General features: G+C 41.1%; 1 protein-coding gene across 1 annotated transcript in view; it reads left to right on the top strand.

Moving 5' to 3' along the window:
• tns1a (tensin 1a) overlaps positions 1-17,308 on the top strand; it is a 153,954-nt gene that overhangs the window by 73,526 nt on the left and 63,120 nt on the right. The window contains 4 exon segments of the mRNA XM_055164954.1: positions 10,826-12,460; positions 14,276-14,353; positions 15,704-15,867; positions 16,307-16,442. Of these exon segments, the coding sequence (XP_055020929.1) occupies positions 10,826-12,460; positions 14,276-14,353; positions 15,704-15,867; positions 16,307-16,442 (2,013 nt within the window).

The following is a 17,308-nucleotide window of genomic DNA, read 5'->3' on the forward strand; positions in this document are numbered from 1 at the left end:
GCCGAATCAAAAAACCCTGCTATCTCCCATCACTCCCAAACGGCTGCATTCTTCAGTGAGAGCATTGACTTCTCTATCCCCTCTATAGTGCTGTGGACAGGTTGATAAGAGCGGTCAGAGAGCTGTCAGTCAGGGCCAGACTCCCAGCTGTGGAACGCAGACAGCCCGTCGTCAAGCGCGTACGCACACTGTGATCCCACCACGAGACCCCCAAAGACCTGCTGACATCTCCTGCTTTGGGACAGGCCTATACGCACCCACGGATTCCTGCCCAAGCATGTCACCAGTAAAAATGGACATGTAAGGTTAACCACCGCCTGACAAGGGGCCAGGGGAGAGATATGTATTTATTTGGCTCTAGGGTTGTCAAAAGGATCGAAAATGTGATACTAATTGATAATAGAGCTAGTATTGACACTAGATATTCATTTGAGCAGGTATCGAGACTGAAAAAAGTCACATTCACAGGACAGAAATGAATAATTTTGAATAGCTTTAGAGTGATCTTGAGCCAGAGGTGGGAACAAGTCATTGCAAGTTTGCAAGTCTGCAAGTCTCAAGTAAATCTCAAGTCTTTGACCTCAAGTCCCAGTCAAGTCCCAAGTCAAAGACAGGCAAGTCCGAGACAAGTCTCGAGTCACTGACAAGTCAAGTCCCAGTCGTCTGGTTTGAGCTTCAAGTCGTTTCAAGTATTTAAACCAAAGTACCACATTTATTTATTTTGTGCAATTTATATGACTTTCAAAATAAATTGTACTTAAAAAATCTCAGTATATTTATATATGAGCTTTTATAGACTATATAAGAATTTTAGAAATGTTAGTTTTTCCTTTTTAAATGTCTTGTCAAGATCTAAGTGTGAATCATTTCAATCAGAACAGAAAGAATTCAGATGCAAAGGTGTTTCTCAAGTCTTCTCAAGGCACAGGCCTCAAGTCCACGTTAAGTCCCAAGTCAGTGACCTTCAAGTCCAAGTTGAGTCCCAAGTCTTAGTCCATTTTATCAAGTCATGTCCTAAAAATGGTGACTTATGACTGACTCAAGTCCAAGTCATGATTTGCAAGTCCCTACCTGTCTTGAGCTGTATCAGAAAAAGTATCAGAGCACATAGACTAGTATACGCCCATGGGTCACTATGAAACCTAAATGGAAGATGGTAATAGGAAAGAAAGTTCTATGATTTAAAAATGCATAACTTTTATGATAGAGTCCACCACCTACTTGTCACTTGTCAGATATTTTTGCTTAGAATATGGCATTAAACATATCTATCATGCAGTCATTTATTGCTTTTATTGCCTTGTGTAAAGATACATATTGCCAATATGTATCTTTACTGTGACCGGTGTTGCCTCTCCACCGATCTGACTTGTAATTCTGACTTGGACAGATTAAGTTAATGTCATACTGTGGAACTTTCTTGGCAAAGCAATGACATCTCCTAGGAGACAGTCAGGTGGTGGACCTTCTACCAGTTAAGTTACACAGCACACCTTTAATGTTGGAAATCACATTATACTATCTAAAGAAACTGAGTCTGGAATTTTAGAATCGTGACAACTCTAATCAGTTTCTTAATTAGGACAGCTCTAAAGTGCAAGTACTATATTTAAAAAAGTAAAGCTACTCACTGAATGCAAAAAAAACTTCCTCCCAGTATTTTGATAGCTAAAGACTAAAGGAGTTAATAACCCAGAACCTGACCACTACACCACCGTACTAACTGTCTACTTTGTAACCCATGTAATTTCTATCTGTGTAATTAAAGGGAGACAACCTTGAATTCAAACTTCCCATGACCAAGTTTCAAGTCTCAACCCACCACAGTGAAAATAAAAAAGGGAGAAGCTTTATACCATGTTATAATGTTGTTCAATCATCAAAAACCTGCCTCAAGTGGTTTTCGATGTCATCCGTGCATGTTTGAGTCATTTAGTGATCTCTTCTGAGCCCCATTCAAACTCTTCATACAGTTATCAGGATGATTCTTTCCAGTGCTCCACCCGTAAGCTTTCAACACCCATTTGTGGCAATTCTCCATAAATATACAAAAACAGGATACAAAACAATAAACTATAACTTCACAAACCCGATGTTGAAGTTTCATTAGCAACATGCAGGCTGATTGTGTTGTGATAGCGCTCTGAAAGGGGAGTTATTTTGTGCAAGGAGGTGTCAAAAACTGAAACATATTAAATGCTAATAAATGTTAATATGTTGTTTGCAGCAAATAAAAGATTTACAAAATAATAAAAGGTTATCAAAAGTTAACATGGTAATCTAAAAACTTTAATGAAACTACTACTACAAAGTCCCTTCCTGTGCTGATTGTTTTGTGATTTATTTTCATTGAAGAGCTAATGCTTCCTTGTTTGCCCATTCCTCACACTGTAGAGTTCCTCCTAAGCTCTTCCATGTGTGTGTGGTAAATGTGAGCGTGCAGATGCGTTTTGTGAGTGGAACCAGATCTCCATGTGTTTGTCTTTAACCCTGCCTGTTCACACTGGCCCTGCTGTTACTATTTCTAATGCGTGCTGCTTATAAAGATGGGCTGGGTCTTTTTTATAAGGTCATTGTCTGTCTTAAATGTGTCAGGGCGGCCTTTGACTTTCCACAGCTACTGGCAAACAAGGACATTTTGGATTAACAGTTGCTGGTCGGGGATCTCTTTGAATGAAGAAAAGAGGAAGGAAGGGTATTCCACAGCAGTATCTTGTGATTGCAGTTCAGATGTTCCCAGGAAGCACCAGAGTCCAGAGTGAAACAGGCTGTTGTTTGGTGCAGGTGCTGATTATCCCATTAACTCTCTAGATACACAAGAGTTTGGATACGATTTCTTCCTAACAAAGTCATGCAACCGCTTGTTAGGATTAGCCAGGCTGGTGCCACCTAGGGTCACTGCTCAATTTCATTTCTCTCCAGTGACTAGGTCAGGAATCAGAATACACTAGACAGTCTGCAAGAACCCTGGAAGCTGTAGACCACACACCAACCAATCAGCAAAGAGCTGTGAAGCCATGACGTCAAACTCAAGCACCTGTCTGGGTCCCTTTTTGTGGTACAGCACAACAGTAAACAAACGCTCGAGATGGATGTAGACGAAGACAGACATTCTGTGTTGGCAACGATTCCTGAGATCGAGGATTTAAAGCCGGAACAAAGAGAATGTTTGGTGAATTTTATCAAGGAGAAAGTATAATTAAAAAAGTTCCTTCCTACTGTCGAACGAACGAATCCTAGTCAGGATCAGACAGTTTCCACAAAGTGAAATCGGCTGATGAATCAGGCTAGGTTAGGACCATTGCCATACTTTACTTCTTAAAATATTCCTGCTTTGTCTAAAAGTCTTAACACCAGTCTTCGAACTAGTACTACTACTGATAATTGTGACTGATGGGAAAGGTGCTTTGGTCATTGACTGTTGCAGTAAACATTGATTTTTATATCATTAGTGATATTCTTTTAACGAAGGAGGTCTGTCTTTGGCCTATACTTGGATGGGCAGCAGGTGCAAAACGATTCTGTCAGTCTGCCCCAGGACAGCTGTGGCTCCAATTAGGGGTGTGCAAAATGTGATGATACAGTATCGATATCGTGGGCTGCTGTATCAATATATCGCCGAGAGTATTTTTTGGTATAGTTCACTAAATCATTTTGTTGAAGAACTACAGTTTTGTTGCTGTCGTTTATGCGACATACTTGATATTTTCAATGTTCTGATTATTAAAATTGGAATGTTTCATATTAACTTTGCACAAGAAGTGATTTAATAAAGACTTGTAGTATCACAGCCATGATTTAGCCTTTCTTTTTATTGAATCAATTTGAAATATATCATATTGAATTGTATCAAATCATAAGCTCACTGTATCAAGATATGTATTGTATCAGCAACTTCTAGCTACAATAGTATCTTACCATGAATAATATAAGAAATTGTAAGGTGATTTTGAGCATGTGGAAAGCTTGCACTATTATACTGCAATGTGCGTACCCCCATATTAATTCAGACAGATTTCATATTAGATGAGCTGAAGCGTCAAAGCAATGAATGAAATGCTGGTGTGTACAGTGTAGAATGCCTTACAAATGATCCCAGTCCATCAGGCCGTGTTTGTTGATATTACATGTACCATCACAGTTTGTAATCCTCGTCCAGCTGCTCCTCTGCCCATTACCATCAGCCTCTTCTATTTATACTAAACCATTGGCCACAGGTGCTCCCGCGGCTTTGTAATGGCCTCTTCTGCTGCAGCGTGGCACTGGCACAGTAAAAACTACACTTCAGAGAATACACGGAGGAAGGCAGGTGCTGGGGATGAGCAATGGAGAAGGCACATTCACGACAGGGCTGCACCTGGCCTGACTGTGAAAAGACCAGCTTTATGTGGAGGGGGGAAGATGGTTCACACAACAGCATTGCTTACAGTTGAGGGTTAAATTTGAAGACACATTTAAATGAAAGCAAAAGACGAGTGAAATGCTAAATTGCTGACATGTGCGAAGTAGATTGTTTGTCTCATGAGTGCTTCCATACAGGCTTTCGATTAGCGATCCATGCTCCTCAGATGTGGGTGGTTACATTTACTCATCAGTTTTATTTATTTGAATCACTTTTTGATGAAATTGTACTTTTCAGAGTTGTCTTACTTGAGTAAAAGTTGAGGTTCCTCTTCCCACTGTGAGTGTGTCCAAGTAACAAAAGCTTAATGTGACAATATGAATTGATTTGAACCACTCCTTCAGATTTTTGTGTTTATCCTTTGAAAATACTTTCTTTTGAGCATCATTTAACATTTTGTCTGTCCAATTACATTCAATTCAAATCAAATTTTAAACCACATGTTACGCCCAGACAGTTCTCTTACAGTTACTCTTACTTAATTTCTTGGACCACTACTTTATACTTCAAGTTTAAGGTAATTTTACATTTACTTTACTCCCATATTTGGACAAGAGCATCATAAAGCTCCAGGAAAGACTGATAACTGAAAAACATACCCGGAGATGTCTTTTGTTTCATTCACACACAAATCGTGCATATTTAGGCTACGTTTATATGATGACGGTCTGAACAGAAGACGCAAAAGTGGCATGGCGTCTTCACTTTTTATTCTGCGTTTAGACGAGTGTTTTCGGGAGGAAATCTTATATTCAGATTCAGCCTAAATATGTACAATCTCATTAAAATTTAGTTGATGTGGCATATATATGGTGCACTCAATTGTCCGGAAATTACTGTACTCATATATGTGTGAATGAAACAAAATGCAACTCTAGGTATGTTTTTGATGAGGCAACAACACTATAACACGGCTTAAAGCTCAGAAGATTTTCAAATTTGTGTAGTATAGGACGTTTAAGCTGATGTTACTGACTTACTCGCATCAGTGGCTAATTTTTGGTGCCTGTATCAGCCTTTTGTTATCTGAAAATGTGTTGCAGTTGGCGCGTAGCTCGGAGAAATACTGTCATAAAAAGACCGCTAATCTTAAGACAAGCCGATGAGTGAGTTTTGTACACATATCATTAGCTTAATCCTCTTCATGATCCATCTGGCTGGACGCGCTCTTCACTTTATGTCATGTTTAAAGCTCTGGGAATACGCACAGATGGGATATTTGTGTTAGCAAAGCCTCTGTGACTCAACCGGGCTAATTTGAGGCCTGCTACAGCTATTTATTGACACCAGAAGAAAGCTATTTATTCTTTTCGGATGGAGCGTGCTCAGCGTGCGTATAGGGCCCAGCCTAATCCGTCGCTATGTGGATTGTATTAGGATTTGCTTAGCCGAGAGGGGAAATATTCCACAGTACGAAATCCTAACTTCATGTACAAACAGAATCCAAGAATATACCTTTTTCCATTCATCACTGCTTGTAAAGTTGCATTGTGTAAAGGTGCATTGTGTAACTTTTCTGGTGGAGGTCCATCAGATGCTTTTCTCTGTCCAGATGTTATTGTTTTGTCTGGAATGTTTCACAGTATGGCATTAAACCTTTCTATCCTTTCTAGCCCAAACAAGACCAGGTTACAGGTCAGATCTGTGGAGAGGTGACCCCGCTCACAGTCAGAATGCCGTTTTTTCTAGGTTTTTTGAGCTGTAATACTCCCTGTAATTTTATCAAGAGATGTTTAATTTCACACTGTGGAACATTCGAAGCACAGCAATGACATCTCCATAGAAACCAGGAGGTGACAAACCCTCAGCCAAAAAGTGCTCTTACTTTTGATAATTTGCAGTGGCATCCTGCTGGGGTGTTCTACATGTATGTCTATAGATGAATGTTCAGCAGTTACCCTGGCAACACAATGCTTACATTACCAAAAACAGCCAAATACATTTTAAAATGTTGTGAAACCTCAATAAAAAATACAAAATCGAGTCAGGTCAAGTTTAGACATTTTCACCAAAAAAGTGAGAGGGACTCAGTTCTTTATTTTCAGATTGCGGTAAAAGAAACATCAGATTGAGAAACAGAGTTTCAGACAGAGCAGTGCCTCTTGTTAGCATCACACCCCCCAGCGAATGTTGATGAGAAAATATCAATTTAAAGTCATAAAATTTGTGTCCATTCTAACACACACCCTAAAATCCCGTAGTGCCATCTGTATGTGATTCAGTGCTAAAGTGAAGTACCAGGAGCACTGTTCACTGCCCAATCCACACATACCACAAGTGCGGGCTAAACTCAGAGGTTGTGACCCTGTGATGCTTGTTTCACAGCTTCCAACCATACTCCACATTGTTTTGCACTTCCGTTCACTTCTGAGTCAAACATGAGAATTCACATGTCTAAGGTGAACTTAAACTCATCCTTACATGTGATAACTTTTTCAAATGTGCAATAGAAGAAGTGTAAGTTTATAGATTTAGCCAGGAGATTCACTGTATTTCATTAGCAACAAACCAAACAATCTGTCGTCCTGGATTGAAAATGGTGATCTCAGACAACACGATTTTGGGAGCGTCAAACATAAGGTGTTTTGCAGTGCTCATAAAGCCCAATTTATGGATTTATGGATCTGTGTTGAGGTCTATGCTCCATGAAGTAATTCACCACCACAACGCTAGGAGGCAAGGATTTCACGTAAAGTTTGTGTAAAGTTTAACATGAACCATTTCCAATGTGATAGAACAGACTCACCATCAGCAGCACATCCTTTGTCACAGAAAGAACACACATATTCCACTGAGTCGTGTCCTTTAGTCTGACAGAAGGTGACTGCATCAGGACACAAGGAGTGAGCTGTTTTTTTCAATGCTTGTAGTTTATGCAAATTAGCCATGTGGTTTTAAGATCCATTTCTCTAAAATGTAAACAAATGTGCCAAAGCTGTATAAATATATATATTATTACTCAATGTATAATGAAAGAAAAGAAAGCGGAGTACAGGAAATATATGTAGAGCGGTGATAGAGAGGACCAATCACAGCCCTTATTGTCTGTGTCACTTCACCTACTGTCTGCGTCATTTTGACGCATAGTTACGGTCCAGCGTCAAATCATTGATGCAGGACTCATGTAAGTTTCTGTGATGTTTGCAAATGTTAATGTGCACAGAAACATGATTTGAAAAAAATCGTGGATAAAATCGAAATTGTAATATCTGCCAGAAAAATCTCTATTTTTTTCTTTAAATTGTTCAGCTCTAATACAGACATTAGACAGGACAGGACAATACAGTAAGTAAAATATGGAACAATACAATACAAACACATACAATGACACAGCAGATGAGGTCTAAAGTGTGTGTGTGCGCATGTATATATATGTGTGTGAGTGTGTATGTATTGATGAATGAGTGTGAGGTTTCAGCACCAGTAAATATAAATGACTAATTTGTGTATAGTAATGTGTAGATTTTAACAGTATATTGGAGGGATCAATGTTGAGAGTAACAACAACTATGGAAGCAACTTTTTTCCTTATTTTATTAGACGGGATGCTTCCTTTGAATGAAACCATTGAGAGTGTCATAAACATACCAGTGTTTCCCATTAATACACCACACTGTCGTGGCCCCCCCATAGTCTAATTTGGTCCCCCAAAATAAACAGAACTTTATATTGGCGTGACAAAAATAGACTTTGTTGCTACACTGTTCAAATGACTGCTAGAAATAGGCAGTAAGTGACATATATACCTCAAATTAGAAGGGATTAAATTATTAACATGTGGCGTCATAATTTTAACAAAATCTATGGGAAAAACTGCAGACTCATGACATAGTATCATATTTGTATTGTTCATTTTAAAAGTCCCATTTGAGCCCGTGTAGTGCAGTAGCAGTCTTGTAAGTGTAGCCTGGGTCAGTGCGCTGACACTGATGGAGGGGATCCCCTTTGATGACATCATCAGGCACGGACACAGCATTCCACAGGTCACCCAGGGGAGTTGTAGTTCAGCTGCAGTCCCACCCACAGTGCCGGGAAGGGCCGCTGTGCCAGCTCACCCCCTCCGCAGTCACAGTGGTACGGCCCCACAAGCCCCACATGCTGAGGGGAGGACGTGAATCATAACAGAAGGACAGAAAGTGGAAGAGTTCAGTCATAGAGGAGATACTGAAGGGATCTATTCACTAAACTGCACAGTAAACCTGAACTGGACACTTATTTTGGAGGAATATTTACAGAATTGCTCAAGGTTGACCTGCTGGTAAGACGATTTTGCTTCTTATAATGACACGAGACTTGAATGTGCCAGTCCACTTATAATTATATAATGCTGAAACTTAAATGTATGAAGTAATTTGATTTTTGATTTGAAAATTATGAAAAAAATCCTCAGAAGTAATCAGTTAAACTACAGAAATGACTTTATATTAGCCTATTTTTTGTGTGTTCACAAGGAAAGTGTTGGCTATACATTTGTTGTTGATTGATGCTGTTGATTTCGGAGCTGCTTCAACTGATCTAAGCTGCCATAGAGATTGGACACGTGCCATCCCAGTTGAGTGTGAGAGTTAATCTGTGTGTCATCAGTATTGACCACCTTGGGGCCGTTTGTTTACAGCGATCGGGCTAGCTTCCTGCCTTCTCTCCGCTACTGTGGACCGCGCGCTGTTGTTTACACGGCTTTTGAAATAGCTGTGGTCGGAGTGATCCACCATCTGTCCCTGGGGTCGCTCAATTTGGAAGCTAGCATAGGCCCCAGACACGTATATATGTCCTGGATCACTTTGCAACGTATAGGCCTCTATCGGAATATCATTTTTTTTTTCACTTTGGGAAGGTTAGACAGTCTCCTGCACATGGCTTTGTTGTCTTACATGTGCATTGCGCAAATTTTCTTCTGGAAGGTCTGCCACCTGCTTATCTCCATGGAAATGTTATTGCTTTGCTTGGAATATTCCATGGTGTGACATTAAACACATCCATCTAGTATGTATCCATTACAAGCATTTCTGTTGCTCAAAAATACAACAGTCCTTCTGTGAATAGGGGTGACTCTCCACAGATATGGCCGGTAATCTAATGTATAGTTGTGTCCCTTGAAATAGATAGGTTCGATCTCTACCGTGGAACAGTCTAGGCAAAGCAATAACATCTCCATGGAGACAAGCAGGTGATGGACCCTTCACTAGAAAAGTTACGGTGTGCAACTTAAAATCATAATCTCAAAATGATTGCTTTGTAAATCTTTTCATTTCGAAACCGTTGTTGACATCGTGTTATATTTGTGTTATCTTGCAAACATGATTCAGCAGCCAAAAATTAGTCTTCAGTAAGTAGACAGGTCAGCGTTGCCAGTAGAGCTTTGACTATGTGAGCCCGCACTGACGCAATGTGACAGGGGCCTGGGTCCACCAGAGTGTCTATTATTAGCACCGGAGGAGCTGGGGCACATGCTGGAGCTTCAGGTCAAAATAGATGTTTACAGAAAGGGGGGTGGTCTATGTGTTGTTCAGGGAGATACTTCTGTTGGTGTAAAAAAGACTGATGAAACTGCAGGTGTGTTGTGTTTTTGCACGTTTGTCAAATAGTAGCTGAAATGTGTATGTGTTGTTTGTTCTTGAAAAGTATGGACATTACTTTAAAGGTGCACTGTAGTTGGGGGCCCATCACCTGCATGTTTCTATGGATATGTCACTGTTTTACCTGGAATGTTCCACAGTATGACATTAAACGGCTCTACATTACATTTATTCAATTATAGGTGGTTTTATAGCTCAAAAATACCTAGAAAAATGGACATTCGGACTGTGAGTGGGGTCGCATCTCTACAGATCTGGCCTGTAACTTGGCAATAACATCTCCATTCTCCATGGAGAAAAGCATTTGAAGGACCTTCCACTAGAAAAGTTACACAATGCACCTTTCAACTGTCAACTAGTTTCTTAAAGCAACAGGTTTTGATGATTCTCAAATGTTTACTTAATTTGGTGGCATGATACCTGTTGTAACTATAACTGATAGTTTTACAGAAGAAGCAATTTGTGAAGAAAATGTGAAAAGTGTGTAGGTTTAAGGAATTCCATATTGATGACATTGTAGGGAGAATTCCATCCAAAAGTTATGCACAATGTAGATGCAGAAAACTTTTTTTTAATTTTTTTATTTCAACAATATAAAAGTGTTTTCTTAGCATTTTATTTTCAAAAAATATGTCAAATAATAATTTCTTTGTAGACTGTGTAGATGAAATGAGTAGTCCAACCAGTCATTGACACTTTCATTCAGATGTCTTGGTGGGACTTGGAGAAACTATACTTTCTTTACTTTTCCTTTTGCTACTATTTATCAAAAGCTGAATTTGGTGCTTTGGTACATTGGTGCATCTTTTTTTGTCTTTCTAATTAACCTTTCAACCTTCTCTTTTAGATGCTGATCACACTCAAGGCCCTATCGACGGAAGCCTATATGCCCGGGTCCGCAAAAAAGACTCCCTGGAGGGGGTGGTCACCATCAACGGCCTCCCAGTCCACGAGAACCCTCTGACCAATGCAGAAAGCTCCATCCAGACCACCAACCACTCCCTCCAGACAACCGACCAAACCATCCCCGCCACTGGCCCCACTGCCCTCCCCGCCGTCGACCACACCCTCTCCGTGAGCAGCGACTCGGGCAACTCCACCGCCTCCATCAAGACCGACCGCACCGATGAGCACAGCCAGTCCCTGCAGGGTGGGGTGAGCGCCAACAACCCGGCAGTGACCCACCCGCCCCTCAGCCCGCAGGAGAAGAGAGAGCTCGACCAGCTTCTGAGCGGACTCGAACCCCCGAACCAGCGCCAAGCCTACCTGTCCACGTCGACCAGCCCGGGAGGTGGAGTGAGGCATCTTGTCCCGGCGCAGGTGCACGTCAACGGTGGTCATAACAGAGCAATCAGCGCGCCTACGGAAGAACGGGAGACGGATATTCTTGATGACGAACTGCCGATCAGTCAAGAAGGCAATAGTGTGGACAGTTTAGGCACGATTTCTTCTTTGGACGGTCAAGCTACTCCAGCGGATCTTTACTACCAATCGCAAACTCCGGTCAGCCAAAACGACGGGCCCTACCTTGAGCGAGGGGGCGAGAAATTAACCGAGATGCCTGTGCACGGATCTAGGACTCCCACCACGATGCAAGACCACGGCGTTGACTCTCCATCCCCGCAGGGAGGATACAACAACTACCAGAATGGGAATGGGATGTACCGTTCACAGTCTGGCAGCAGTCCGGAGACGAACCCCAAGCTGATGCCGAGAGCCCCAGAGAGAAGCACTAGTAGCAGAGAGGCGGTTCAAAGAGGGCTGAACAACTGGCACCAGTACAGTCTCCCTGATGATCCCTTCGGTCCTCCGCTGCAGTCCACCCATAGCCTCCCGCACTTCCCAACCACAGCTTCTCAGAGGGACATCGAGCAGTCCATCGAAGCCCTAAACATGCTAATGCTCGACCTGGACCCCATCAACTCCCATATGTCCAAGTCCCACAGCGCGCCCACGGGGGAGAACAACCTCAGCGCGACCCAGGTTCCTTTCTCCCAAACCTTAGCAAGACCGTCGTACCAGGCGGACTCCGCGATCCACGGATATAATAATAATTCTGGTCCTGTCAACAGCGCCTTCCACCAACCCCAGCGCTCGCCAGGGAGGATTTCAGCAATGCCCAACCAGAGCCCCGTCATGGAATCGCCCACTTTCTCCCCGCAGCGTTCCAGTGCCGGTTACCAAAACACCACCCCTTCGCAAACCCCAGAACCTTACATCCATTCTCGGCAGGCAACGCCACATTACACCGAACAGTCCAATTTCAACCAGCAGAAACCTATGAACTCATACCAGGGAGGAGCAGTGTCCCACTCCCCAGACCTCCAGGGTTCATCGCCATACCCGGGCTACAGTGCCTCCTCCTCTCCCATCCCAGCACACACGCCCCAGCCCAAGGAAACCTCCTCCACATCTTTGGCCAGAGAACAGGATCCAGAGGAAGAGCTCAACCTGGAAGGCCTGGTGGCTCACAGAATTGCGGGTAAGAATAGAAGTAATTTAGAACTGCACTGGGAACTACTACTACTAGTGTCTCATTTTGTAGAGATTAATTATTTGGGAAGACGAGAATTGTGTTTGCCATTTATGTATTTATACTACGCTTCTGTTCAAAGTTCTTGGCTTCTCACAATAATTACATTCTTGACTTATCCTTCAATACATGATAGCTGGAACAATATTTTTTTCTGGCTCAGTATTTATTGTGTGTTCTTTTTCTTGTACTAGTATTAGTGAGGATATTTTTGCCTTTTGTGTGTGCTATGATAAGATTTGAGCTGTAGACAGGAGAATTAATAACTTTTTTGGTTAATTATAGGTTCCTTCTGCTGTCTATTTGCTGCAGCTCAGGCCTTTTAATGACATTGTATATTTAAAAATAGGTTTCCTGGGATTATCTTGCTAGGTGACGGAGGCATAAAGTAGCTTTTGTTTTAAATGTGTCTAGGAGACTTGACAAAAGGATTGACATAGGCCTATGAATTCACTTAACATAAGGATCACATGTATTTCAGAACTTGCTTGTTAGCAGTTTTTGTGCAGAACATTTTGGCAAGATTATATCAGTGTATACCATGGACAGTTGAATGGAAATGAGCCACTTTCTTCTGGGATTGACTGTGTTTTTAATGTAGCACAACTGATATTTAACCACTTAAACATACACTACCGGTCAAAAGGTTTAGAACACTAATTTTTCCAGTTATTTATTGCAATTCAAGTCGTGCAAGTCCAATGAAGAGCTTGAAATGGTACAAAGGTAAGAACTGAACAGACAGCTGTTAAAAAAAAGATAAAAGATAGAAAACACAAGTCCAAGCTCTGCCAAAACTACCTCAGGAAAAAAAGAACAAGATGGTGAGCTTGAAAACATGGAGTGTCCAGCACAGTGTCCAGACTTAAACCTCATCCAGCTGGTTTGGGATGAACTGGACAGAAGAGTGAAAGCCAAGAAACCTACAAGTGCCACACATTTACGCAAACTTCTGCAAGAGACTTGGGAAGAACTTTCTGAAGAATATTTGATTTCTATTGTAAAAAGAACGAGCCACGAGTGTGTTCAGCTGTTGTATCTGCCAAAGCTGGACATGTTCATGAATCAAAAGTTGAGAATATGTTTTGATCAACAGTAAACAGTAAAAAAAAATGGAAAAAGTGTGGTGTTCTAAAACTTTTGACCGGTAGTATATATTGTGTCATTTCCTGGTGGAGTGTCCGTCACCTGTTTGTTTTATGGATATGTCATTGCTCTGCCTGAAATGTTCCACAGTATGACATTAAATAGCTTTATCTTACATTCATTGAGTTACTGGTTAATTTATAGCTCAAAAATATTTAGTAACACAGGCATTCTCCACAGATCTGACCTGTAACTTGGTCTGGTTTGGAGTCCATGAAGATAGAAAGGTTTAATGCCATACTGTGGAGAAAAAAGTGTTTGAAGGACCCTCCACCAGAAAAGTTACACAATGCATCTTTAAAGTTATGTACCGTGTCACAGCTAACACATGCGCAATATTGAAAAATGCTGAATTGAAAAAAAGTTTTTGTTGTCACCTATTATTTAAAATCTACCTACAATTATAAAATGGCCTAAATCTGTCACTTGTAAACATTTATTTTATCCATTCATATCAGATCCTTTACTTTTATTTTTCATTATTCTCACCTTTCTTTTCTATCCACTGTGTCACTCTGTCGCTTCCTACCCTCTGCGCACTCTGTCTACCTCTCCACTCCTCCACCTCCACCTGCCTCACCTCCACACACCCCCTGACCCGACCCCGCCCCTGCCCAGAGTACAACGCTCGGATCCGGGGCATCAGCGAGAGCATCACCCCCCAGTCCGACCGCCTCCGCTCCTATTCCTTCTCTGGTTTGTCCTTTTTCCACTCACTTTTCCGTTCTTCCTTTTTATACTTTTTCACATTTTACCATGCGCCTATAATTTAACATTAAAGGGCCTCTATTGCACTATTTTTGATGTATGTGGTAATGTTGTTTCCTCATCACAAACATATCTGGATTCGTGTTTTGCTTCATTCACACGTGTTTAACGCACAAATCCTGTATATTTATCCTTTGTTCTTTTCTCAACCCAAAAACACTCAGTTCTTCCTTGTGATGTCATTAAGTGGTAATCATAGACTGTAAAGTGAATTTGAGCCAGAGTCGATGGAGTTACTCATTGAAACTTGACTTGTCAGTGGACCAGCAGATATTCGAGCCTTTCTGTGACATTCTCAAAGGTACAAAACGTAAAACAAAAATATTCAAACTAGAGATGAGCATGACTACTCGATTAATCGATAATTGATCATTAAGAATTTCATCGATTACGTTAATTTTTTAATCAACAAACCGAATGTAGGTTGCTGTGCGTTTTTTTTTTTATATATATAAAGTGAAGCAAATGTCTAGGTTTTCATTACCTTTCATTGGGCCATTAAAGTGAGGGGCTCTTGTAGTTCTTTGTGCACTCAGAAGGCTCAATTAAGAAAATTTTAATGAAAGCCCATCCCTAATTCAAACATCAAAGCAACAACTTAAGGTTATTCTGGAGTGTTGAAGAGAAAAACAGAGGTCAACAATGCCCACCCCCTAGTTCCGGAAGTAAATTTTCCATTCATTTTTCCCATAGACATTCCAAAAAAATCGTACTTATGTATAATCAGCTACGTGCTGTCTTAAGACCTCAAGATCAAAAAATTCTGTTAAAATCTGTTTCTGAAATTTTAGAAACCTCCACCTTGAAGTTATGTGCTTTTTGGACTTAACACAGACGCATTTTTGATATTTTTTTTACAGTAGCGCGTAGCTGGTCAATCTTAATATTTACATTTTTCCAAAGGTCTCTGGGGAAAATTAATGGAAAATTTACTTCCGAAACCAGAGTCAACTCCAAAATGAGTGGGACTTTAGAGCTCCTTTGATGCTGAATATACAGTAGCTGTTCGCTATTACTTAAAACTACCACTAAATGACATCACAAGGTAAAAGAAAGCATTCTGAGCTTTGGAGACACAGACAGCAAAATAATACATGGTACTCAAACATGTGTGAATAAAACAAACAAACTCCAGGTATATTTTTGATGAGGTAACAGCATTCAAACATGGCTAAAAGCTCACAGGAGTCATTTTTGCGTAATATAGGACCTTTAATAGCTATGTTGATTTGTACATGTCCGGTTGAATACATCGCAATTTATTTTGGGTAAATGTAGGAGTCAGATCGAGAGGAATGACCCCTGAAGTGACGCAGGAAACAGGCCGTCGTCGGACCACCAGCGAGGGGCAGTACCAGAGCAGCCTTGAAAACCGCTCCGGTGTCAATTCTCCGGACTTCGCCCAGAACTTGGCCCTCAATCCTGGAGGAAGACCGAGAGAAGTACGTATTACGTGTCATTGTCTAATTTCTGGACCTTTAAGTTGATGTAAATGGCATGCAAACTGTAAAATCAGATGTGGATAATCAGAAAGAAATTGTATGATTTTGCTGTTTACATGTAATTTTTTAAAGTGCACTATGTAACTTTCCTAGTGGAGGGTCATCAAATACTTACTTCTCCATGGAGATGTCATTGCTCTTGAATGTTGCAGTATTGTTGTAGTATTGTTGTAGTATTCTGTTGCATTCCGACTGTGACCAAGATCCAACCCACATGCTGAAACAACTGTTATTAAGCACTTTTAAATCTTAATTATTTGGATTATGACGAGAGAAGTAGAGCCTCCACAAAATATCATGAGAATATCGTATCATTTGCATATCATTACATCCCTGTTTGATGACACCGATGATCATAGACGATGTGTGGTTCTTGCAGGGCCCTATGCACAGCTACCGTGAGGCGTTCGAGGACCGTGAGGGCGGCGGCAGTCCAACGTTCAGAGGCGGTGGTGAGAGCTCCCCCATGACCCCATGCTTCCCCGTGTCACCACAGACTCCTTACTTCAACATGAGTAGGTCCATCCATTTGTAGCTCAAGAACCATGATATGCACAAAACTCTTCTAACACACATGAAATATTCTAAGCAGTACTAAATATTTTCTCTTTAAAACTGCTTTTTGCTGAGCTTTCTTGGGTTTGGTCACAACATGTAGCTATGTTTCTGTAGCAGGGGTGTGTCTAGGGAGTGGCCTGGATTCTGAGAGGCAACTTAAAGAGGATAAGGCAATACTGGATGTTCTATCTCCTGTAGTTTGGTCTAATGTATTAACAGAAATTTAGAAATTGAGTTATACATTCTACATTCAAATTTGGCTTAAAATTTTAAAGATGTGGTGCCACCTCTAGACCACTTTGAAAACAGTCTAGACACAGCCCTGCTCAGGAGGAGTATATAAGGAAACGAAAGGTAGGTAAAGTCCATTTTAGAGGGTTGGAAGGACACCAACTATTTTGATTTTGTAGTCTTATTTTACATGCCAGAACTCAAACAGGAATGCAAGCATTAAACCACCACACGTGTCCACCACAAGTAGACATAAGAGAAACAGGGCATTGTGAGCTGATGTAGGAACTACTGACTTTTCCCTCGAGTGCGATTGGCCCTTATTTCCCTAAAGAACAACTCTGTAGAAATGACATGAAAACAAAGCAAAAAAAGCAATGGCAGGTTTGCAAATACCTGTGTTTATCAGACATCCATCTTGTCTAATGTCCATCTTGTCAAGCTGGACTTGGTAATGGCACTGGTAATGTTTACTAAGAAACATGCATTGTCTGGTGGCAAGTGGACATGGTGCCCTTGCTGAGAGGACTGTGGATTAAACTCTTGTGTTTTGAGGCGTTGGAGGGTGGATTTGGAGTATTTTGCTGTATCT

This window comes from Boleophthalmus pectinirostris, unplaced genomic scaffold (assembly GCF_026225935.1).
Source record: "Boleophthalmus pectinirostris isolate CB_2022bp ecotype Guang Dong unplaced genomic scaffold, ASM2622593v1 HiC_scaffold_11, whole genome shotgun sequence".
NCBI classification, from domain to species: domain Eukaryota; kingdom Metazoa; phylum Chordata; class Actinopteri; order Gobiiformes; family Gobiidae; genus Boleophthalmus; species Boleophthalmus pectinirostris.